The sequence below is a fragment of the Mastigoproctus giganteus genome, chromosome 5 (genome assembly GCF_048544385.1).
Source record: "Mastigoproctus giganteus isolate SK-2022 chromosome 5, ASM4854438v1, whole genome shotgun sequence".
In the NCBI taxonomy this organism is placed as follows: Eukaryota; Metazoa; Arthropoda; class Arachnida; order Uropygi; family Thelyphonidae; genus Mastigoproctus; species Mastigoproctus giganteus.
This window is the reverse complement of record NC_143579.1, coordinates 159058058-159084000: the sequence shown is the minus strand read 5'-3', so window position 1 is coordinate 159084000 and position 25943 is coordinate 159058058. Positions and strand designations below refer to the sequence as shown.

The following is a 25943-nucleotide window of genomic DNA, read 5'->3' as shown; positions in this document are numbered from 1 at the left end:
TCCCGAACTACAATTGTTAGGAATCACCTTAGATGATAAACTTACCATTTAGAATATATTAAAAGACTGAGAACATCCTGCCAACAAAAACTAAATATCATCCCTGTTCTCTCAGTAACAAAGTGGAGAGCTGATCGTCTTAGCTTATTACAGCTATACAGAGCCTTAATAAGATCAAAACTTGACTATGGAGCACCAGTGTATAGCTCAGCAAGACCTAGTGTCCTTCACTGGCTTCATCCTCTTCATCACAGTGCAATATGCATTGCTCTAGGAGCATATTACACGCCTCCAATACACAGTCTATATCGAACTCCCTCTCTCTATCAGAAGGCAACAACTTATTTTATGCTATGCATATAAAATTAGATCCATGCCTAAACACTCAAACTGGCAAAATACTTTTCATCCCCCCAACACAGCAGGTTATACCAAAACTGCCCTACTGCTAATCAACTGTTAGGTGTAAGAATAAGACATCTTTTAGAAGAACTTAATCTGACTTTTGATAATATTGCATATACCCATCCACTTATCCTTGGTCCATGGAGCATTACTCCACTTGTCATGTGATTTATACCTTCATAAATAGGATAAATCTGCTCTACATAAAGAAAATGTCTTGCAACTGTACTGTGCAGTAGTGGAGCAGTTTTCAAACTCGTTGTAGTTCATACAGATGTATCATAGGATGAAGCCCACCTTGGAATTGCCACAGTTTTTCCGAACATCAAATTGGCCTGTCGTCTGCCACATGAGTTCAGTATATTTTGTAGCAAACTAATGGCAATTCAGGTTGCACTGAAGTATATCGAGTCCTCCAATATTGAAAACACTATAATTTTCTCTGATTAGATAAGTGCACTTCAAGCCCTGTAAAACACCATGAACATCATGGCCCCGGGTGCCAAGCATTATTGTGATCGAGCGATTCTCTGAGCTATTTACAAAGCGTTTTCTCACTGCGACAGTTCTTGTTAATTTGGAAAGTTTTTCTTACGTTTAAAGTTATTTATTGTTAACTTACTCTTACGAACTGTAAGTAAGTTACAGAAAGGAAAACCACCTTTCTTTTTTCTTTCCTTAAAACTAACAAATTAACTTACACCGCTTGGTCACTCTAGCGGCACTGCTCCTGCCTCCCCGTGGCGGGGCCGGTAATCTTGGCAGAAAAGGCTCTCTGCCAAGGGCTAAAAGGAGCAAACATGGATCACGAAGTCCGTAATCCATCTGTTGAGCCTCATGCCTCAACTTATTCAAGGACAGATCAAACTGACTTTGACAGTTCCCATCCCAAGAGACAAAGAACAGAAGGATCCAAAAAGGAAACACCACTGTTTCTTATTATACATTCTCAAACAAGTCAACAAGTAGGTGCACTTTCTCCATTTCTTATCCAGAAATGTCTCGAGAATGCTGCTGGACCACCTAAAATGGTGAAAAGACTCCGCTCTGGAGATCTACTTATAGAGACAATGAATAGCAGGCACTCTGAAGCCCTGCAAAGAATTTCAAAATTCGCGAATATTCCTGTCACAGTAACTCCACATTCCACCTTAAATTCATCCAAAGGGGTGCTGTCTGAATGGGACTTAATAAATGTTACCGAAGAGGAATTAGTCCAAGAGCTACAAGACCAAAAAGTTGTACAGGCAAAGCGAATTAAAATTAAGAAAGACGGTGAATTAGTTCCCACTCGCAGTGTTATACTGACCTTTTCTACGCCAATCCTTCCAGCTACAGTTAAGGCTGGATATCTGAACTGCCATATTCGACCTTATATCCCCAACCCTCTCAGGTGCTTCAAGTGCCAAAAATTTGGCCATGCTCAAACAGTGTGTAGAGGGGTTTCAGTGTGCCCCAACTGTGGATCTAAGGAACACACACAAACAGACTGCCCAGCAGAAACATCAGTATGTCCAAACTGTAAAGGTAACCATCCAGCTTACTCGAAAATCTGTGAAACCTGGAAAACTGGAAAGAAGATTCAAAAGTACAAAATAGAAAACAAAGTGACTTACCAAGAAGCAAGGAAACAAGTCTTACTCTCAGTACCGAAACTCACATATGCAGCCGCAACACAAAAACACAAATCGGAAGGAAGTCAAACTGAAGTGTCCATACCACCAGCTACATCCATTTCCGATTGGGCACGAGCTGTCCTAGCGAGTCCGCTAGAGTCCCCTAAAGAACATGTAAAAGACCAAGCAAATAATACCCCAGTCACCGTACCACCAACTATTACTCCATCACACTCAGATAATGAGAGTAGGAGAAATATTAAACCTCAAAAGATTCTAACCGCAGATATGGAAATTGATGACAAAACTAATAACGATGAAACAGTTTTAGAACTACATGCTGAAGAAGACATGGATACTGCACGACCCACTTTCCCGAGAAAAGATAAAATAAAATTGGAACGCCATAAACAGATTGGATCTAAAAAACAGAAACACCTACTTCAAAAACTAAATAATGGATCAGTTGATTCAATGGAATTGTAGAGGCCTCCGTACCAACATAGATGATATTCACGACATGATAAATCAGCATCATCCAGTAGGCATCTGTCTACAAGAAACGAATCTTTCTCCGCAAGTGACACTGTCAATTAAAAACTATACAATATTCAGGCATGACAGGATCTCTCCACATGGTGGTGTAGCTATACTGATTGATAGTAAAATCCCTTCCAGACGTATACCCCTACAAACCACTTTAGAAGTTGTTGCAGTACGCCTTGCTCTTGGTAAAACGCTTACACTTGTATCAATATATATCTCACCAAATCAGAACTGCTCGATAACTGAAATTAAATGACCTTATCCTACAACTACCCTCTCCGTTCTGCTTGTTGGGCGATTTTAATGCGCATCACCAGTTATGGGGATCCTTTCAGACAGACAATCGGGGACGCACGATAGAGGCTTTTCTTGTAAAGAATAATCTCACTCTGCTTAACACAGGCTCCCACACCTATGTCCATTTTCCAACAGGCTCAACCTCTGCTATAGACCTGTCGATATGCTCACCCACATTATTTCCAGACATCGATTGGAGAGTCTCAGAGAACCCATTAAATAGTGATCATTTTCCTATAATCTGTAAGCTCTGCACAAGGACAAACTTACCAGTAAGTAGTCAATCTAAATGGAAATTCTCAAAAGCTGACTGGAATAAATATGCATCTAGTATTACACTAGAGGATGATATTATCCAACATCATTCCATTGATAACGCCGTTAAACATATCACAGATCTTGACAGCTGCTGCTACTACCATTCCTCGAATTCAAATACAGGATCCAAACACAAAAACTATTGGTGGAATTCAGCATGTAACACTGCTAAGAGAGAGAAGAACAAGGCGTGGAATCAGTTTCGAAAGAGTCCAACCACTGCTAATCTCATTACATACAAGAAACTAAAAGCCCATGCTCGCTACACCCGGCGAAAAGCTAAAAAGGAATCTTGGATTCGTTTTGCTTCATCTGTCACTAAAGACACAAGTGCAGGACTTATCTGGAGAAAAATAAGATGCCTTACTGGTAAGTTTCCATCTATTCCTTCCCCAATCATTGTCCATAAAGGACAGGAGATAACCCTTCCAGAGGATATTGCAAACATCCTCGCGGAATCTTTTGCTCACCATTCTGCCTCAACCGCATATGATCAAACTTTCCTAAAAGCCAAAACAGTAACTGAAAAATATAAAATAAATTTCGGAACGAAGTCAGCCCTCTCTTACAATAAACCACTAACCATGTATGAATTAGAAGAATCCTTAAAAAATTCAGCCAATAGTGCACCTGCTCCAGACGGTATATACTACCTAATGTTAAAGAATCTAAATGAGGGCACACGCTCCTCCATCCTAAAACTTTTCAATCGAATATTTGTTGCAAATTATTTTCCTATTTCCTGGAGACATTCTGTTGTTCTACCCATTCCAAAACCAGGAAAAGACCAATCAGACCCGCATAATTATAGACCAATCTCACTTACCAGCTGTCTGGGTAAAACTCTGGAAAAAATGGTACACAGTCGCCTCACCTGGTATCTTGAAACTCAAACTACTATGAACAACGATCAGTTTGGTTTTCGTAAAAACAGGTCTACCCTAGATCTTATGATTAAGGCTGAGGCAAATGTGCGAAATCCATTCATAAAGAATGAACATCTGGTCATGGTGAGCTTAGATATAGAGAAAGCTTTTGAAACCACGTGGTGTCATGGCATCCTTCGTGACTTACATGCCCTAGGACTAAGGGGGCATTTACCATCATTAATTCAGAGCTTTCTCGAATATCGAACCTTTCAGGTTCGTTTTCAAAGTTCACTCTCGAAAATCTGCATACAAGAGGAAGGAGTCCCACAAGGGTCAGTCTTCAGTAGAAACTTATCTTTATGCTGACGATCTCACTATATCCAGTCACTCACAAAATATGTTCTCCATTGAAAGGAAACTCCAACTATCAATAAACAAAACACAATCATGGATGTTACAAAATGGCTACCGACTATCTCCTCAGAAAACCTTTGCTATACACTTCTGCAAGAAACGAAAACTGCACCCTGATCCTGAATTGCGCCTTGGAAATCATGCTATTCCAGTCAGTGACAATATTAAATTCCTAGGTTTAATATTGGACAAGAAATTAAACTTCCTGAAACACATACAGCATGTACGAACTATTTCTTTGAAAAAAATGAATATCCTTAGAGTTCTTTCTGCAATATCCTGGGGAGCTGACCGATACTCCCTTCTCCACTTATATAAAACCATAATCCGATCCAGACTAGACTATCTTGCACCTGTATATGACTCAGCTAGAAAGTCAGCATTACAGTCCCTAAATACCGTTCAACATAATGCACTTAGAATAGCTCTAGGTGCCTTCCGAACATCTCCAGTGCATAGTCTATATATTGACGCACATGAACCTCCATTATCCTTAAGGAGACAGATGCTGCTGCTTACGTACGCTGCAAAACTTCGGAGTATGCCCTCACATCCTATCTGTCCTTACCTCTTTAACCCGTCTTTCATAAATTTCTACAGGAATAAACCAAATGAAAATAAACCTGCCGGAATCAGATTGAACTATGTTGCTCAATATTGGAGTGTCCCACTCGACAATATCCACCAAGATACCGGAGAAATAGAGCCTCCATGGTCCACTTTTAAAACTTTATGTGATGACTATTTTCGAAAATGGGGAAAACAGGCGCTGAACAATGAAAATGTACAGCAGCTACATTTAGCTCATGCATCAGCAAACAAACACTGTCTGCAAATATATACTGATGGATCCAAATCTGATACACATGTGGGCGCTGCAGTAGTTCTTCCCACTTGTACAATCTCTCAAAAACTTTTCCCAAGTTGCAGTATTTACACCGCTGAACTTCATGCAATAAAAATGGCTATCGAACACATCAAAAACAGGTCTAATGAAGAGATAATAATCTATACCGATTCCTTGAGTGCAGTAACCTCTTTACAACATAAACGTCCAAACTCTCACCCTATCCTGAAAGAAATCAGAGCAGAGTTAATTAATCTAACAGAGCATAACACAGACGTAAGATTCTGCTGGATTCCCGGGCATGCTGGAATCCAGGGAAATGAAAAAGCAGATCAAGCAGCAAAAAATCCAATCAACCCAGTGTCTTCACTTGCCTCGATTCCTAATATGGACTGTAAGCTCATCATAAAACAGTTATGTGTTGACCAATGGACATCAGTATGGCAGCAACAGACCCATAACAAACTTTTCCAAATAAAGCAAAAGCCACAATACTGGAAATCTAGTTCGCGATTAAACAGACGAGAAGAGGTTGTCCTTGCAAGGACACGCATTGGCCATTCCCATCTGACCCACCTCCATTTGTTGACAGGGGATGAACCTCCTCACTGTCGTCATTGTTCTGCGCTACTTACAGTGAAACACATTCTCCTCGAGTGTCCCTACAATCATGCTGCTCGACTAACAAATTTTAAATCTGTTTTAACTCAAAACAATTCATTAGAGATGAACCATATTCTCAGTGATGATGCAAATTTATCCGATTTATTTAATTTTTTAAAACAAATTCATTTATATGAACTTATCTGACATATGACTGGAAAAAATAATAATAATAATAAAAAATATATATACATCATTTGCCGAATTACTGTGACAGGCACAATTTGGCCTTAGTTGCCCTTGTGCCAATAAACTTCCATTAAACCAACCAACCAACCATGAACATCACTCACCCAGTCATAAAAGAAATAACAAACTCTTTATATACCTTATCTGGGCTTAAGAAACACTCCTGTTGGGGTCCCCTGGACATGGGGCAATTCCAGGAAATAAATTAGCAGACAATGCCGCAAAAGCGGCTGACTTACCATCACATTGACTAGTAATCCAGGAAAAATGTATGTACCAGTGACAATTAACATGGCAAGACCAACTTAAAAATAAGCTTTGAAGTATCAGGCCAAATCTTGAGTAATGGCTTTCAAGTTTCAGTCCTATTCGACAACAGGAGGTAATACTAGCTCGTCTGTGAATAGGTCACAGTAATATTTCTCATGATTATCTTTTAAGAGGGGAGATTTCCCCCTCAGTGTAACACCATGCTTTCAGTGAAGCCTACCCTTGTGGAATGCACAAAATTTGCAATAAAATGCCAGAATCTCTTCCTCCAGCCACAACAGAAAACCCCTCTAACACTTACTTCACTTTTGGGCAATAAAACAAATGTCTTAAAGATTTTTACCTTTCTCAAAGCGATCGATGTATGCCACCACCTCCGTTAGCTAGTCAAAAGCCAGTTTTCTGACTCTCGATCTGTAAAGAAATAGCATACATACTATCATATGTATGGCGTACTATGGCCATATATGCCGATGCACCTAAAAAATCCCCAAACAAATAAACAATTGATTTCATAGTCTAAAAATTACTTTTCACGGATATTTTTATTGTAATCAGAAAAACTGATTGTAATTGTAAAAATTATTCTTGCTTTATATTGCCACTAAAACACCAAAAGGACATAGAAAAAATTTATTAGGTGGTCTTTTTGTGTTTTTGAACAAAGCTTCAGTTCAAAAAGAACATAAGTTTTGGATTCATTTTCAGTTGCACAATCCTTTTGAATTAAATGTATGGTTATTGCACTGTGAGTTTTTTATGCTGTTTACAACATTATAAAAGACCTTGCACTGATGTAGTAATATTTGTCATTCAGAATCTAATAAAAGACAATCTGCATTATTAGTTAGTGTTATCAAACTCTTTGTGTGAATTCATTTTGCTTTTACAAAAAGAAGGTACATAATCCAAGCTTGTTTTCATATTACCCCAAAATATATAAATATTGCCTGTTAATCTGTTGCGTAAATTAAAATAATTACAGAAACTTCATCGCCAGGAGTTGTGTGGTATATCAATGGACTTATGGCACCAGAAATTTATGTGAAGAGAGGAAGAAAGTATATTTTTAAAATAGAAGGTGGGAGCAACCCCTACAAAGCTATGTATTATCATCCATTTTATATCACAGATGATTCAGTAGGAGGATATGCTAAATACACAGAAGAACAGCGACAAGTAAGTGAAAGTAAAAATTGTTCTTATAAGCTTTGCTCTTATTAAATAAGAATGATCTTTTATTTGATAAATGGTAGTTTATGTCCAGCTTTGTAGCACAAGTGGGCATTTTGGGTAGATTTCTTTACCAACACTTAACTTTAAATGTTTTTTATGATCTTTTAAACTGAGAGGTGCTCCGTAAGCTTTAGATTTTTTGGTGTGTTCTCCTATCTGTCCTATCATGGAATGATTAGTACTAGATGATCCACATAACAAACTCAGTTGACCCCTTGATTTTAAAGTTACACCGTCTCCTGAAACTTCCATAAGGCAAACTGCAATAATTATTCAAACACTTCCCCTTCTGGCCCCGTGTGCCAAGCAATTCTGACTGTGCAAGTTCTCTTTTACGTTCCTCTCGTTCAGAAATCCTTTTATTTAGTAGCTCTTGTATCAAAAGTACTAGTAGAGAACAAGGAAGGAAAGTAACCTTTCTTTATTTTTTCATATCTAATAGACTAACTCCTACTAATTTCGCTTGGTCACTCCAGGCACTGCTCCTGCCCCCCCCCCCCGGCTGGGCTGGTAATCTTGGCAGAAAAGGTCATCTGCCGGGGGCTAAAAGAAGCCAAGATGGAAAAAACTATGTTTCCTTCTTTAGAACCGACAAGCAGTCGGCCAGACACAGAACATGAGCATGACTCTTCACAAGCAAAGAGTTTAAAAACCATTTCCTCTGCAACCGAGTTTCCTGCATATTTAATAATGCATTCATTATCAGAACAGCCTCTTATTAAGCTATCCCCCTTTCTAATCCAAAAACACTTGGAAAGTATTGCAGGGTCTCCAAGACGGTTAAGAGACTGCAATCACGGGACTTACTAGTAAAAACTGTCAACCGCAGGCATTCTGAAAAACTCTTAAAAGTGACAAACTTTGCTAAAATTCCAGTAAAGTTAACTCCCCATGCAACCCCATGCATAAGGGTGTTATATCTAGTTGGGACCTTTTGAAAGTGACAGAAGAAGAAATTAAAGAAGAGCTTCAAGAACAAAACGTAATCGCTGTCAAAAGAATTATGACTAAAAGGGGCAATGTACTCACACCCACCAGAAATATCATTCTCACCTTTAACAGTCCAAATCGACCTTCATCACTAAAAGCAGGTTATCTACATTGTAGCATTCGTCCTTATATTCGTAATCCGTTGAGATGCTATAAATGCCAAAAGTATAGCCACTCTCAAACGGCATGCAGAGGGAACCCAGCTTGTCCCAACTGTGAATCTCCCAATCACAGTCAAAATGACTGTTAGGCAAAAGAAATGACTTGTCCTAATTGCAAAGGTAACCATCCTGCTTACTCTAAAACATGTGAGAAGTGGACAATGGAGAAAAAAATTGTAAAATATAAAGTCGAAAACAAAGTTAGTTATCAGGAAGCAAGAAAATTAATTGCACCCAGTATATCTAACCGTACCTATGCCAGTATTGCAAAAAAATATCAAACAATAGCCACGCAAACTGATGTTACTGTTCCATCCAACATATCAATCTCCGACTGGGCTGGAGCTGTCCTTTCTCAGCAGCAGTCCAATATCCTGAAGCACTCAGACCAAGCAAGTAATACGCCTCTTATGATTCCAGCAACATCTCCAGATCCGCCAGTTATTGCTACTACTGCAAATAATCCTAGTTCAACTTCAAAACAGATTATTCAGGACACATCGATGCATCCAGAGTACTCATCCAAACAGGAAGATCCGATTCTGGAAATATTTGTAGAAGAAGAAGATATGGACACAGTCGCCCCCCACCTTTCCAAAAAGAGATAAACCAAAGACAGAATGCCACAAGACAGCCAAGTCAGGTAGAGCTTCTTCTAAACTCAAATAATGCCTTACATTTTACAGTGTAGAGGCTTTCGAGGCAACATCGACGACATTCAGTACTTAATTAGACGCAACTCTCCAGTGGGTTTCTGTCTGCAGGAAACCTATTTAACTGCTCAAATTTCTGTTTCTATAAAAAAAACTACTCAATCTATCGAAGAGATCAGAATACATCCGAGACTGCTTGTGGTGGGTTAGCTATTTTGATTAACTCAAAGATCGCTGCTAGCCAAATCATTCTTCAAACCCAAATTGAAGCCGTTGCTGTGTGTCTGATTACTCAGATTGCGTTTACACTAGTCTCAGTCTATCTCCCACCCAAAATACCTGCTCTTATAAAAATATCGAAGAACTTTTAATACAGCTACCTTCCCCAATCTGCTTGCTAGGGGATTTCAATGTCCACCACCCTTTATGGGGATCCTCTAGATTAGATAGACAGGGCCGATTGATTGAAACTCTACTAGATAAACAAAACCTTACCATTCTTAATAGTGGCACAGACCCACACCCACATACAGTTACCTACTGGACAGACTTCTGCAATTGACCTCTCGATTTGTTCTCCGATACTGTTTCTAGTCATTCAGTAGTCCGCTACGGATTATCCAATGGGTAGTGACCACTTTCCAATTCTCTGTAACCTGCTCACCACACAACAACCATTAGACCAACGCTGCAGGAAATGAAAATTTTCTAAAGCCATTTGGGCCAAATTTCAATCAACGATCACTCTGGTCAAAGAAACTATTCAACTACAGCCTATAGATAAAGTAACTGATTATATCACATCCCGTCTTTTAGTTGCAGCAAAATACTCAATTCCATTATCAAACTCCCCAACCCGACGACACTTCACCTACTTGTGGAAATGCGCGCCTCCGTAGCCAGGTGGGAAGGAGCAGCAGTGCGTGTAGCACACGCTTCTTGATTAGACCGGGGTTCGAGCCCGTCACCACCAAATACGGAGAATGCGGAAAGGTCAGGGAATGACCACCGCAGATCCTGGAGCAATATGGCCTTACTTGCTAATGCTCCAAAATAACAACAACAACTTGTGGAAAGAAAAGGGCACGAAAGCAAAGAAGGAAAAAAATAAAACATTCAATTTATTCCGTCGATTTCCAACGACAACTAATTTAATTAGCTACAAGAAGCTAAGGGCAAAAGCGCGGTTCATTCACAGGCAAGCCAAAAAAAGATTCATGGACTCGGTTTGCATGTACTCGGTTTACATCAACAGAAATACCTACTCCAGATTAATATGGAAGAAAATTGGACAGCTTTCTGGGAAGTTTCCAATCATCCCTTCCCCAATTTTTTCATACAATGGGCAAGAACTCTCTGGTCCTCTAGATATAGCGAATGCCTTGTCAGAACCTTTGCCCAAGTCTCAGCTGCATCAAACTACACTCCTAAATTCCAAAAAATTAAGACCCCCACCGAACAGAGACCCATCAACTTTAGAACCTCACTATCACTTCCGTATAATCAGCCTCTTGAATATTGTGAACTTTTACAAGCCATCAGAACAACACGAAACACTGCAGCTGGCCCATATCGCATATATTATGTCATGCTGCAGCATCTCGATGAGAAAAACTTACAAATGCTGCTAGTCTTCTTTAACCAGAGCTTCCTGTAAAATAGGCACCTTCGTAGCCAGGTGGGAAGGAGCAGCAGTGCGTAGCACACGCTTCTTGATTAGACTGGGGTTCAAGCCCGTCACCACCAAATGCGGAGGATGCAGAAAGGTCAGGGAATGACCACCGCATATCCGGGGCAATATGGCCTTAGTTGCTAATGCTTCTAAAAACCAAATAAACAAACAAACAAGCTTCCTGTAAAATATTTATCCAACCTCTTGGCACCATGCTACAGTTTTGGCCTTTTTGAAACATGGAAAAGATCCCTCCAGTCGTAATAGTTACAGGCCAATCTCTCTGTCAAGTTAGCCTTGGTAAAATTCTTGAAAAAATGATCCACAATCGACTCACCTGGATCATTGAAACTCAACGTCTACTGAGTAATTGTCACACAGTGCGCTGAGGATTGCTCTTGGTGCTTATAGGACATCTCCAACCTATAGTCTATATATTGAAGCCCATGAGCCCCCTCTGTACCTCCACAGAAAAATGTTTCTACTTAAATATGCAGTCAGAATACAAAACTGGTCTCCACACCCCATTCAACCATATCTCTTTAATCAACCATTTCACAATCTCTATAGAAATAAACCAAATAAAATACGACCAGCGGGCCTACAGCTCCTTGAAATAGTCTCCTCCGTAGCCAGGTGGGAAGGAGCAGCAGTGCGTAGCACACGCTTCTTGATTAGACCAGGGTTCAAGCCTGTCACCACCCAATACGGAGGATGCGGAAAGGTCAGGAAATGACCACCGCATATCCCGGAGCAATATGGCCTTAGTTGCTAATGCTCCTAAAAACCAAATAACAACAACAACAACAAATAAACAAAAGCAGATAATGCCTTTGTTTATTAAGGTATTATCTGCTAGGGGATTTCAATGGGCACCATCCTATGTAGGGATCTCCGAAGATAGACAAACGAGGAAAATTCATTGAAACAGTTCTTGAAAATCAGAATCTCACATTATTAAATACTGGTGCTAACACTTATTTCCACTTTACCACCGGAGTATCTACTGAAATAGATCTATCAAAACTGTTCCCACTTATTCAGTGGTTAGTTTTAAGTAACCCACTGAATAGTGATCATTATCCGATCATTTGCAAATTGCAAACAAATAGAACCTCACATATAACCAGCCACATAAAATGGAAATTTAACAAGACAGATTGGAACAAGTTCACCAGTACAATTTCCTTTGATGATCTAGTCATCAAAAGCCAACCTATAGATGATGTTTCTGACCACATTACTGCACAGATAAAAACAGCTGCAACTTGCTCTATACCCAAAACCAGAGTTGTTCCTCATAGATATGCCAATGTCTTGTGGAATGATGCATGCCGTGATGCCAAAAAAGAACAGAATAAAGCATGGAATCTATTTCACAAGAACCCAACAACTGACAACCTGATAAATTTTAACAATTGTAAAGCTAAGGCACGTTATGTACAGAAAAAATCGAAAAAAGATTCTTGGATCCGGTTTGCTTCCACCATTAATAAAAATACAGAGAGCAGAAAATTTTGGAACAAAATTTAAAAGCTGAATGGTAAATCCCACCTCGAATCAACACCTGTTATAAGTTGGAAGAGTAAAGATTACTGCTCTGCAATAAAAATTGCAAACGCCGTAGCCGAATCCTTTTCTGAAATCTCTGCCACATCTGCATATGAGTCAGCCTTTAAACAGATAAAAGCCAAAAAAAAAAAACATAAGCTTGCCTTTAATACACCGGCATCTCTTCCATATAATTGACCTTTAACACTACTCGAACTAGAGAGCTCCTTAAATAGGTCAGCTAATAGTGCACCAGGGTCTGATGGAATACACTATATCATGCTCAAACACCTAAAGAAGAAAGCTCTGAACTCATTACTGATATATTTTAACTGGATATTCTCTGAAGGCTACTACCCACTTTCTTTGTGCCACTCAATAGTCGTAGCCTTTGCTAAACCTGGAAACGATCATTCAAATCCACAAAACTATTGGCCAATATCTCTTAGTAGTTGCCTTGGTAAAACATTAGAAAAAATGATTCATGCTCGATTAGTATGGCACCTAGAATCTCACTTGATAATGAACAGGAACCAGTACGGTTTTAGATAAAATCAGCAACTCTAGATCCTATGATCAAGGCAGAATCCAACATACGGAATGCTTTTATCCGTAAAGAACATCTTGTCATTTTCTGTCTGGATATAGAGAAAGCCTTTCATACCACCTGACGCTATGGCATTCTTCAAAATCTGTATGCCACAGGACTCCGGGGTCAGCTACCACTGATCATACAGAGCTTTCTACAAAACAGAACCTTTCAAGTGCATTACTGCAATTCTCTATCCCGCACAATTGTCCAAGAAGAGGGGTCCCACAAGGTTCAGTTCTTAGTGTGACGCTCTTTGCAGTTAAGCTTAACAATGCAACAGAGAACATTCCAGTTAATGTTGATACCTATCTATATGCAGATGACCTTACAATATCCTGCCACTCGCAAAAGATGCGCTCAATCGAGCGTCAATTGCAGCTCTCAATAAACAAAATACAATCATGGGCATCTCATAATGGCTATCGCCTCTCTGCAACAAAAACAACTGCTATCCCCTTTTGCAAAAATTGTCAGCTGCATCCAGATCCTGAACTAAGGTTCGGAATCCAGCAAATACCATTTAGCAACAATATCCGGTTCTTGGGACTAGTACTCAACACTAAACTTACTTTTCAGGCGCATATAAATCAATTATGGATGCAGTGCATGAAAAAGATGAATATCCTGAAAGTTATCTCTTCCTTGGCATGGGGAGCCGATCGCGTCACGCTTCTGCATCTATATCGAACCTTAATAAGATCTCGTGTGGACTATGGAGCTCCAGTTTATGATTCTGCATGTAAGACAGCTTTGGCTTGGCTCAATCCAGTCCAATATAGGGCTCTCAGGATTGCTTTAGGAACCTTTAAGACATCTCCAGTGCAAAGTTTGTATAATAGACGCCAATGAACCTCCACTACATCTTAGGAGGAAAGTATTGCTCCTTAACTATGCAGCCAAATTACATAGCCTCCCTTCTCACCCCATCTGGACATATCTCTTTGAACCTCAGTGGGTAAACTTATATAGAAACAAACCCAATGAAAATAAACCTGCAGGTATCCGGCTACAAGAGTTAACAGAAGACTGGGACATCTATCTTGGAAATATATCTCAAGCTGCAGAAGCAGTACAAGCACCATGGGCAATGTATACACCTCTTTGCGATAACTATTTTCTTCAGTGGGGAAAACACTCCCTATCGAACAACAATATTAGACAGTTACACGCGGCTCATGCATTGGCCAATGCTCGCAGTCTCCAAATATATACAGATGGCCCCAAAACTGATATATCCATAGGATCTGGAGTAATCAGTCCTACAACCACTGTTTCTGTCCAGTTACCTCTTAAATGCAGTGTTTTTACTGCTCAACTGTATGCAATCAAAATGGCTTTAAATGTCCTTAACGATCCTCTAAACACCCAGATCATAATATACACAGACTCTTTAAGTGCTCTGAATGCCCTACGGAATAAATCACAAAATTTCCATCCACTTATCCCACAAATTAGATCTCAGTTATATCACCTCAGTGAAAATAAGCAAACCATCACGTTTTGCTGGATACCCAGCCATGTTGGTATTCCAGGAAAGGAGCATGCAGATGAAGCAGCAAAACACTCTACTTGCTTCAATTACATCCCAATTCCATATTCCGACTACAAATCAATCATATGGCAGATATGCACTGAGATATGGTCTGAAATGTGGCATCATTTCAGACCATATCTCAGTGGTCTCCTTCATATCTCAGTGGTCTCCTATGGAGATCCAGTTCCTGATTAAACAGGCAAGAAGAGGTTGTGCTTGCAAGAGCACGAATTGGCCATACACATCTAACACACCTATTTTTACTGCTAGGTGAAGATCCTCCACTTTGCTCACATTGTAGTACCACACTTACCGTGAAGCATATTATCATTGAGTGTCCACATTACCATTCAGCTAGAATTGCATGTTTCAGATCTCTGCTAAATTCACAAAAACCACTGCAACTCAGACATATACTTGGAGATGATGCAAATTTATCAGAATTGTTTATTTATCTGAAAATGATCAATGTATACAATCACTTCTAGACCCATCTATAAAGTATTGATGAATTTTCTAAAGTAACACGTGCAATTTGGCCATAGTAGCCCAAATCCCACTGCAACAACCAAAACTGATATATCCGTGGGAGCTGCAGTAATTTGCCTTACATCCACTGTTTCTGTACAATTACCATATGAATGCCGTGTATTTGCTGCTGAATTATATGCAATCAAAATGGCTTTAAATCTCCTTAATGATCTTCTAAATACCCAAGTGACAATATACACAGACTCTTTAAGTGCAGTGAATGCCCTACAGGAAAAACCACAAAGTTCCCATCCACTTCTCACACAAATCAGATAACAGTTATGTCACCTCAATAAAAATAAGCTGACTGTCAAGTTCTGCTGGATACCCAGCCACGATGGAGTCCCAGGAAATGAGTGTGCAGACGAAGCAGCAAAACACCCTGCTTGCTCCGATCCCATCCCAGTTCCTTATTCTGACTATAAGCCAATCATACGGAGGATATGTACAGAGATATGGTTTGAAAAGTGGCATAATCAGATATCAAACAAACTTCTTGAAATAAAACAAAATCCACAGCTATGGAGATCTAGTTTCCGATTAACCAGGTACGAAGAGTTTTTTTGCAAGCAAGAGTACGAATTGGCCATATGCACCTAACACATCTTTTTTTACTGCTAGGAGAAGAGCCTCCTCTCTGCTTGCATTGTAGTTCCATTCTTACAGTGAAACATATTATCATTGAATGTGCACAATACAATGCAGCTAGAATTGAATGTTTCAGATCTTTAATCAACACACAAAAACCCTTGCAACTAGCTCATATACTTGGAGATGATGCCAATCTATCAGAGCCGTTTAAATATCTAAAAATGATAAACGTGTACAGTCACTTCTAGAACAATTTCTTCATATATTGACCAACACTCCTAAGTTATAGGCGCATTTCTTGAATCCCACTCCAACAACATATACAACTGAATTTATTTTGAGGATCAATTTCCCCTTTCTTGGCGTAGGGCAACCGTTTTCGCTTTTCCAAAGCCAGGAAAAGACCCCAAAATTCCTAGCAACTATTGTCCAATTTCTCTGACCAGTTGTTTAGGTAAGATTTTGGAAAAAATGGAGAATGCCCGCCTCATATATTACCTACAGGCAAATGACCATTTGAACAAGATTCAGTGCGGCTTCCGAAGGAATCGATCCACTTTGGACCATTTAATCTGACTGGAAACAGCGATTCGCGATGCATTTATAAAGCGTGAGCACTTGGTATCAGCCTTCTTTGACATGGAAAAAGCTTATGACACAACCTGGAGGTATGGTGTTTTAAAAGACCTGTATTCTTTTGGTCTGAGAGGCCACCTCCCTATTTTTATCAGAAATTTTTTTTCTAAACGACTCTTCCAGATTCGTGTTAAATCCAGTGCGTCCCGCCTTTTTTGTCAAGAGGAAGGCATTCCCCAAGGCTCTGTCCTCAGTGTTACCCTGTTTGTAGGAAAAGTTAACTCCATTACAAAACAGCTTCCTCCTTCAGTCCCCTCGACGTGGCCACCTGTACGTGGTGAGGGGACCTCCCAGTGACGCTGCTGGACTTCCAGAATAGCATCACTGGGATCCAACGCCCACAGCCCAGGTTCCAGGCTTACATCAATGGAATCCGGCGTGTTTGCCGTGCGCTGCGACCCGTGAAAATTCGGAAAGAGGGATCCTGGTGGTTGAGGGGCCCAGCTTCAATACACCACTTTGGCCCCTGCTTCGACAAGACGGGTGGTCCTGGAAGGCCCGGCTAGGATCAATCGGCTAGTAGGTTCGCCTGCGAGGGTCAACCGTGTCAATGCCACGCCCCTACCCTCAAGGTCCGAGGGACAGGATTCAGGCTGGCGGCGGTGCGGGTATGGTGTCTGGGTAGCCCTGGCGTTCCACTCCCGAGCGCATTTATTGCATGCCGGGTAGTGGGCGTCCCTTTGGGCTCCATGGTGGGTGGGGAGCCCAGGCACTGAACCACTTAAAAAACTGCATGAATCCTGATAAATTAATTTCTTCTGGGGCCCCAACCCGGTCCCTAACTGAAAACTTTACCGTAGACCAAGAGAACGTCACTTCTGCAAAAAAGACAGAAAAAGGAGGTTATATCAGGTCCTACACCTCGGTTCCTGATAATTCACCCAACTAGTGAGAAGCCTATAGGAAAAATGTCACCCTTCTTTATCCAGAAGGGTTTGGAAGGGTTGGCAGGCTCTCCTAAGTCTGTCAAACGGCTTCGTTCGGGTGACATACTTGTAGAAACCAGAAGTGATATTACCTCAGAACAGCTCCTCCATGCTACATCTATCGGGGGAATGCCTGTCACCATAACCCCCCCACAAGACACTGAACTCATCCCGTGGTGTTATCGCGGAATGGGATCTGATGGATGTAACTGAAGAGGAAATCTGTTCAGAGTTAAAACCCCAGGGAGTGACAGCTGCTAAACGTATATCCATGCGTAGGGATGGAAAATTAGTTTCCACTAGAAATATCATCTTAACATTCAATTCACCAACTATTCCTCATGAAATTAAAGCTGGCTATATTAACTGCCCAGTGCGTCCGTATATCCCAAATCCGTTACGGTGTTTTAAGTGCCAGAAATACGGACATTCACAGATGGCTTGTCGTGGAACCCTTGTATGCGCTCGGTGTGGCGCAAAGGACCACGAAACAACTTCATGCTCAGCTGCAAAACCAACCTGCATTCACTGCCAAGAAGAACACCCGGCCTACTCAAGGGCATGCCAGAGGTGGAAACAAGAAAAAGAAATTCAGCGACTTAAGGCAGAGCTGAACATATCTTATCAAGAGGCAAGGAAAACGGTGAAACCTATAAATATAAATAAACCAACCTACGCTCAGAAGGTAGCTGGGAGATGTTCCATCGGAACTCAGACCGAAATGACCATACCACCAAAGGAGTCATTCACTCCTATTGCTCGCTACCTGTTAAGTTCAATAAAACCCGCACAAAAAGACCAATCAGCTGCCACTCCAATATCTGTACCTCCTAGTGCCCCACCAATTAGAAAATCAGTTTCTGGAGAAAAGAATAAGAAATCTGACGTACATCCTAGTTCTCAGGAAAAAATGGATGTTAAGGAGAAGGTGGTACAGGACAAAGCAGTCTTGGAACTCTTTACTGAGGAGGATATGGACACGGGGCAGCGTCCATACTTCCCCAGGAAGGATAAATCTAAGACTGACAAAAATAAGCCCTCAGCACCTCGGAAGCCGCCTGAAGGAACCACCAAGCCAAAATAATGGCTAAATTCCTACAATGGAATTGTCGTGGATTCCGGAAAAATGCAGAAGACATCAAGGCACTCCTGCAAAAGCACAAACCATCTTGCTTTTGTATACAGGAGACTTACCTAAGGGCAAATGATGACCCCAGGATGCACAACGTTACTGTCATTCGCAAGGATAGAACTGGGGATGGCCCCGCTCATGGAGGAGTCGCAATCCTTGTGGGCAACCATACCCCTTTTCAGCATCTGCAACTTACTACCAACATAGAGGCAGTAGCAATTCGAATAACAGTGGGGTTTTTACTAACTGTTTGCTCTATATATCTGCCACCTGGTACTGACATCTGCCAGAAAGACCTTGATGATCTCGTAATGCAGTTGCCTCCCCCTTTCTTACTTCTTGGGGACTTTAATGGACATAACACCCTGTGGGGTAGTGCTAGCATTAATAGAAGGGGACGAGTCATAGAGCGTATGCTCATTGACAATGACCTCTGCCTTCTTAATTTGGGAACAAACACCTTTTTCCACATGCCTACCCATACGTTTTCTGCCATTGATCTTTCTATCGGCTCGCCTTCTCTTCTCTCGTCACTTACCTGGGAGGTAGAAGGGAAGCTGTATGGAAGTGATCACTTCCCCGTGATAACCACCTTAATTACTGGGAGACCTTGTCTTCCTGTCAGGTTACCGCGGTGGAAGTTTGATCAAGCTGACTGGAGTGCCTTTCAACACCTGGCAAAATTTGACAACTCTGCAGTCAGTCAGGAGCCTATCAACGATGCAGTTACGTACATAACAGAAAATATTGTCCATGCAGCTGCAACTACAATTCCAAAAACATCCACCCGGTTTCCTCCCTTTCCAAAACCATGGTGGAATCCAGAATGCACAACAGCTAAAAAGGCTCAAAACAAGGCTTGGGGGATATTTCGAAGATATCCTACCACAGTCAACCTATTAGCCTTTAAACGTGCCCGAGCCAAATCACGCTACATCTGCCGTCAGAGTCAAAGGGAATCGTGGATCCGTTTCACATCATTCATTACCCAGACGACCAGTACTAAGGTGGTCTGGGAAAAAATCTTCCTTGAAGATTCTGTACAACAGAATCTTCCTTGAAGAGCATTTTCCGGATACCTGGCGCAAGGCAACTATTCTTGCTTTTGCTAAGCCAGGAAAGGATCCTATATGTCCAAAAAACTATCGTCCCATTGCTCTGACCAGCTGTCTGTGCAAAATATTGGAGAGAATGGTCAATGCTCGTCTCTTATGGTATTTAGAATCGAACGACCTTCTCTCCCGCTTTCAGTGCGGCTTCCGAAGAAACAGGTCCACACTGGACCACTTAATTAGACTGGAAACATCTATTCGAGATGCTTTCCTAAAAAGAGAACATTTGGTGTCCATCTTCTTTGACATGGAAAAAGCGTACAACAGAACTTGGAGATTTGGTATTTTAAAAGACCTTTACAACCTCAGTCTAAGAGGCCACCTTCCAATTTTTATTAAAAATTTTTTATCCTGCCATTATTTCCAAGTTCGTGTAGGATCCTCCCTTTCGCGGCCCTTTTGCCAAGAGGAGGGGGTACCACAAGGATCTGTCTTAAGTGTCACGCTTTTTGCCATTAAAATAAATTCTATTTCTGAACAACTTCCTCCAACTATCAACAGTGCACTCTACGTCGATGACTTCAGCATATTCTCTCAATCATGCAATATAAGGGTTATTGAGAGACAACTGCAACAAGCTATTGACCGTCTTAACTCCTGGGCCACGGCCAATGGTTTCAGGTTCTCACCGGAGAAGACTGTTTGCGTACATTTCTGTCGCAAACGTAACTTCCACCCTGAGCCTGAATTACGACTTGGACAAAGCACCATTCCAGTTGTATCAGAGGCGAAATTCCTGGGACTCATTTTTGACAAAAAGCTGACATTTGTCCAACATTCGTCAGCTTCGCACAGAGTGCACAAGAGGGCTTAACATCCTCCGCTCTCTCTCTTCTACCTCTTGGGGTGCAGACCGATGCACTCTCCTACGTCTGTACCGTGCACTTGTACGTTCAAAATTAGATTATGGGTCTCAGGTATATGCATCTGCCAGAAATAGCGCTGTTCATTGGCTTGACCCCATCCATCATTAAGCCATTCGTATTGCTACTGGTGCATTCAGAACATCACCTGTCCAAAGTCTGTATGTCGAAGCAAATGAACCATCCTTATCGTTTCGACAAATGCAGTTGTCTCTACAATATGCCTTCAAGCTGAAGTCCTGCCAGATCATTCCACGTGGACATCCGTTTTCGAGCCACGATGGGAAAATCTCTACAACACACGACGGTCCGCTAATCGCCCATTCGGCATTCGTGTTCAAGAGCTACTCAATGAGCTTAACATCTCGGTAGACAAGGTCGCTCGATCACCGAAGGAGCTCCTTCCACCCTGGCATGCACAAACACCAGCATATGACTTCTCGCTCAAGATTGCGACGAAGTCTAATACTCCGCCTTCTGTCTACCTGCAGCTCTATTCACAACACCGTGCAGAACATTTTGACTTCTTGCCAGTCTACACAGACGGCTCGAAGTCAGAATCGTATGTGGGATCTGCTGCTGTCTTTCCAAATAATACCATATCAGAGCAGATACCCCTTGACTGCAGCATTTATACTGCAGAGCTGCATGCTATAGAGTTAGCTCTAGATCACATAAGAAAACACCGTTACCAACGGTGTATTATATATGCCGACTCAATGAGTGCACTACAGGCTTTATCTGCGATGTCACACACCAATCATCCAACCCTGTCCCGAATTCAGCAGATAATATACAATCTCTATGCAAGTGGATTCGATATCCACTTCTGCTGGATCCCCAGTCACATCGGGATTAGAGGAAATGATTTGGCTGACATTGCAGCCAAATCGGCAGCCCTGACGGATAATCTTGACCTGTTAGTCCCCTATACAGACTACAGGCAAGTGAACCGTAGTAACCTACAATCTCAGTGGCAAGATTCGTTGCATCGACAGATTACTACAAACAAACTATGTCGAGTTAAGCCTGTGATCCATCCTTGGCGGTCCAGCTCACGCAGGGATCGCAAAGAGGAAGTTGTTCTTGCTCGGCTCCGCATAGGACACACTCCTTTTTGCTGAGGGCTGATGACCCTCCTATGTGCGAGCAATGCGACACCGTTTTATCCGTCCAACACATTTTATGCGATTGTACCAGTTTTATAAATGCTCGTTTTAGCGCTTTTACCCATCTGACTGAGCCATATACACTCAGTCAGATTTTAAATGACAACGACAATGTGTCAGCAGTTCGTAAATTTTTAAAATCGATCAATATGTATACACTCATATGAAATATACAATTTGCTTTTATGTATTGATATGTCTGTATATATATATATATACACATGCAACTTTAGACGAAGTAACCTTTTTTAAAACTAACAAGTCTAATCTTTTTTGAATTTTATTCTTTCCATGGCGCACTATAACCTTGCTGTTTTTGAGCCACAAAAATCAAAATCAAATCAAATCAAATCCTCCTTCAGTAAATAGTGCCTTGTACATTGATGATTTTAGTATTTTTTTCACTCCTGTAGCATGAGAGTTATTGAACGACAATTGCAACAAGCAGTCAATCACCTTAGTTCCTGGTTTTTAACCAATGGGTTTAAGTTTTCTGCCCAAAAGACCGTTTGCCTGCACTTCTGCCACAAACGGAATCTACATCCTGACCCGGAACTCAGACTTGGGCAAAATCCAATTCCTGTGGTAGCAGAAACAAAATTTTTGGGACTTATCTTTGAAAAAAAACTGACATTCCTACACCATATCCGTCAGCTTAGAGCAAAATGCATGAGGTGTTTGAACATGCTCAGTGCTATCACCTCCAACCTTTGGGGAGCAGATAGAAGCACATTATTGCATCCATACTGAGCACTCATTCACTCTAAACTTGACTATGGTTCCCAAGTTCCCAAATTCTGTACTGCGATGGCTTGATCCAATCCACCATAAAACTATTCGGATTGCCATGGGGGCATTCCGCACTTCGCCTGTCCAAAGTCTATATGTTAAAGCCAACGAACCACCTTTGATGCTTCGACGTCAGCAATTCTCGTTACAATATGCTATAAAATAAAATCCCTGCCTGACCGTCCTACGTGGACATCTGTTTATATGCCATTGTGGGAAAATCTATATAATACACATAAAACTGCTAGTTGGCCTTTTCGTATCAGGATTCAAGAGCTGATATTAATTTCACATTGGATAATATATCCACTTCAGTCAAGCAAGTTCTTCCCCCTTGGAATATATGATCTCCGTCTTGTGACTTCACTCTTCGGAGTTGGCTGAAAGCTAACACATCGCCATGTATATATCACAACTCTTGGCAGCACACCTTGCCGAATACTCTGAATTCTTGTCGGTTTATACAGATGGCTCGAAGTCTGAAGATTTTGCGGGATCTGCTTGTGTCTTTCCAAGCAAAACAATCTGCAGGTGTATTCCAAGCGAATGTAGCATATACACTGCTGAGCTACACGCCATAGAAATGGCCTTGGATCATATAAAAACCCACCAGTTCCAAAGGTACATGTTATATACCGACTCCCCAAGCGTATTACAGGCTTTATTCAATGTGAGAAGCACTCAACCAGTATTATGTCGGGTGCAGCAAATATTATACTCCCTTTCAGAGTTAAACTTTGGTGTTCGCTTTTGCTGGATCCCTAGCCATGTTGGTATCAGAGGCAATGACTTGGCTGATGCACAATGTGCACGAGAGGGCTTAACATTCTCCCCTCTCTCTCTCTCTCTCTCTCTCTCTCTCTCTCTCTCTCTCTCTCTCTCTCTCTCTCCTACCTCTTGGGGTGCAGACCGATGCAATCTACTCCGTCTATACCATGCACTTGTATGCTCAAAATTAGATTATGGGTCTCAGGTATATTCATCTGCCAGAAATAGCGCTGTTCGTTGGCTTGACCCCGTCCGTCATCAAGCCATTCGTATTGCAACTAGCGCATTCAGAACATCACCTGTCCAAAGTCTGTATATCCAAGCAAATGAACCACCCTTGTCGCTTCGACGAATGCAGTTGTCTCTACAATATGCCTTCAAGCTGAAATCCCTGCGAGATCATCCCACGTGGACATCCGTTTTTGAGCCATAATGGGAAAATGTTTATAACACACGACGCACTGTGAATCGCCCATTCGGCATTCGTGTTCAAGAGCTACTCAATGAGCTTAACATCTCGGTAGACAAAGTAGGTTGCTCGATCACCAAAGGAGCCCCTTCCACCCTGGCATGCACAAACGCCAGCTTGTGACTTCTCGCTCAAGGTTGCGACGAAGTCTAATACTCCGTCTTCTGTCTACCTTCAGCTCTATTCACAACACCGTGCAGAACATTCTGACTTCTTGCCTGGTTACACAGACGGCTCGAAGACAGAATCGTATGTGGGATCTGCTGCTGTTTTTCCTTTTACAGACACCACTACATCGCAGCAGATTCCCTCTGAATGCAGCATATTTACTGCAGAGCTGCACACTATAGAGTTAGCCTTGGATCACATTAGTAAATGCCAATACCAACGGTTCATTTTATATTCCGATTCTCTCAGCGTGTTACAGGCTTTAATAATTGTGAGATATAATTCTCATCCAGTTCTGTCTTGCATTCAGCAGAAGATTCACTTCCTCCATGAACGTGACCCCTCGACGTGGGCACCTGTACGTGGTGAGGGGACCTCCCAGTGACGCTGCTGGACTTCCAGACTAGCATCACTGGGATCCAACGCCCACAGCCTAGGTTCCGGGCTTACATCAATGGAATCCGGCGTGTTTGCCGTGCGCTGCGACCCGTGAAAATTCGGAAAGAGGGATCCTGGTGGTTGAGGGGCCCAGCTTCAATACACCACTTTGGCCCCTGCTTCGACAAGACGGGTGGTCCTGGAAGGCCCGGCTAGAATCAATCGGCTAGTAGGTTCGCCTGCGAGGGTCAACCGTGTCAATGCCACGCCCCTACCCTCATGGTCCGAGGGACAGGATTCAGGCTGGCGGCGGTGCGGGTATAGTGTCTGGGTAGCCCTGGCGTCCCACTCCCGAGCGCATTTATTGCATGCCGGGTAGTGGGCGTCCCTTTGGGCTCCGTGGTGGGTGGGGAGCCCGGGCACTGAAAAATTTAAAAATCTCTATGAATCCTAATAAACATATTCCTTCAGGGGCCCCAACCCGGTCCCTATCTGAAAACATAGACGGAGAGGCAGATAATATTATTGCGACAAAGAGGCAGCGAACTGAAACACCATCATCAGGGCCTGTCCCAAGATTTCTCATTATGCATTCCACCAGTGAAAAACCGATTGGTAAAATGTCGCCCTTTTTTATTCAAAAAGGGTTAGATGGGTTAGTAGGTTCACCCAAATCGGTTAAGAGGCTCCGTTCTGGAGACCTTTTAATTGAATCTAAAAATGACAGGCAATCCGAACATCTACTCCGAGTAACATCAATCGGAGGAATCCCTATAACAGTGACACCACACAGAACACTCAATTCATCGAGAGGTGTCATTTCGGAGTGGGACCTTCTCGACGTAACCGAGGAGGAAATCTGCTCCGAATTAAAACCACAGGGAGTCATTGCCGTCAAGAGAATTACTGCGCGAAGGGATGGAAAAATTGTTAAAACCAGGAGCATTATCCTGACTTTTAACTCTCCTAAACCTCCTGATGAGATTAAAGCTGGATACATCAACTGTTCAGTGCGTCCGTACATTCCAAATCCTTTACGGTGTTTTAAATGCCAGAAGTACGGACATTCCCAAATGGCCTGCCGCGGAGTCCTTGCATGCGCTCGATGCGGTGCAAAGGACCACGAAACAACAGCATGTTCAGCCGCAAAACCCACCTGTATTAACTGTGAAGGCGAACACCCGGCCTACTCACGAGCATGCCAGAGGTGGAAAGAAGAAAAAGAAAAAGAGAAAAAGAGAAAAAGAAGAAAAAAGAAAAAAAGATATATTTAGCTCTGCCTTCAACGGCTGAAGGCAGAGCTAAATATATCATACCAGGAGGCAAGGAAATCGGTGAAACCCCTGAATATCAACATACCTACCTACGCTCAGAAGGTAGCAGGGAGATGTTCCGTCGGAACTCAGACGGACATGACCGTTTTTCCAAAGGAGTCTTTCATTCCCATCGCGCGGTATCTCTTAAGTACTCAAAAACCTGCACAAAAGGACCAATCAGCTGCCACTCCTATATCGGTACCTCCTAATGCTCCACAAGTAACAAAGGTAGTTATGAAAGATAAGATAGGGGAAGTCCCCCCTATAACCCA

At 41.8% G+C, this 25943-nt stretch overlaps 1 protein-coding gene across 1 annotated transcript in view; it reads left to right on the top strand.

The window, feature by feature from the left end:
• The window catches only part of LOC150085794 (protein Skeletor, isoforms B/C-like), a 715869-nt gene that overhangs the window by 602461 nt on the left and 87465 nt on the right, over nucleotides 1-25943 (top strand). The window contains exon 13 of the mRNA XM_090374255.1: nucleotides 7420-7613. Coding sequence (XP_090230381.1) covers nucleotides 7420-7613 — 194 coding nt within the window. The remainder of the gene's footprint in view (nucleotides 1-7419; nucleotides 7614-25943) is intronic.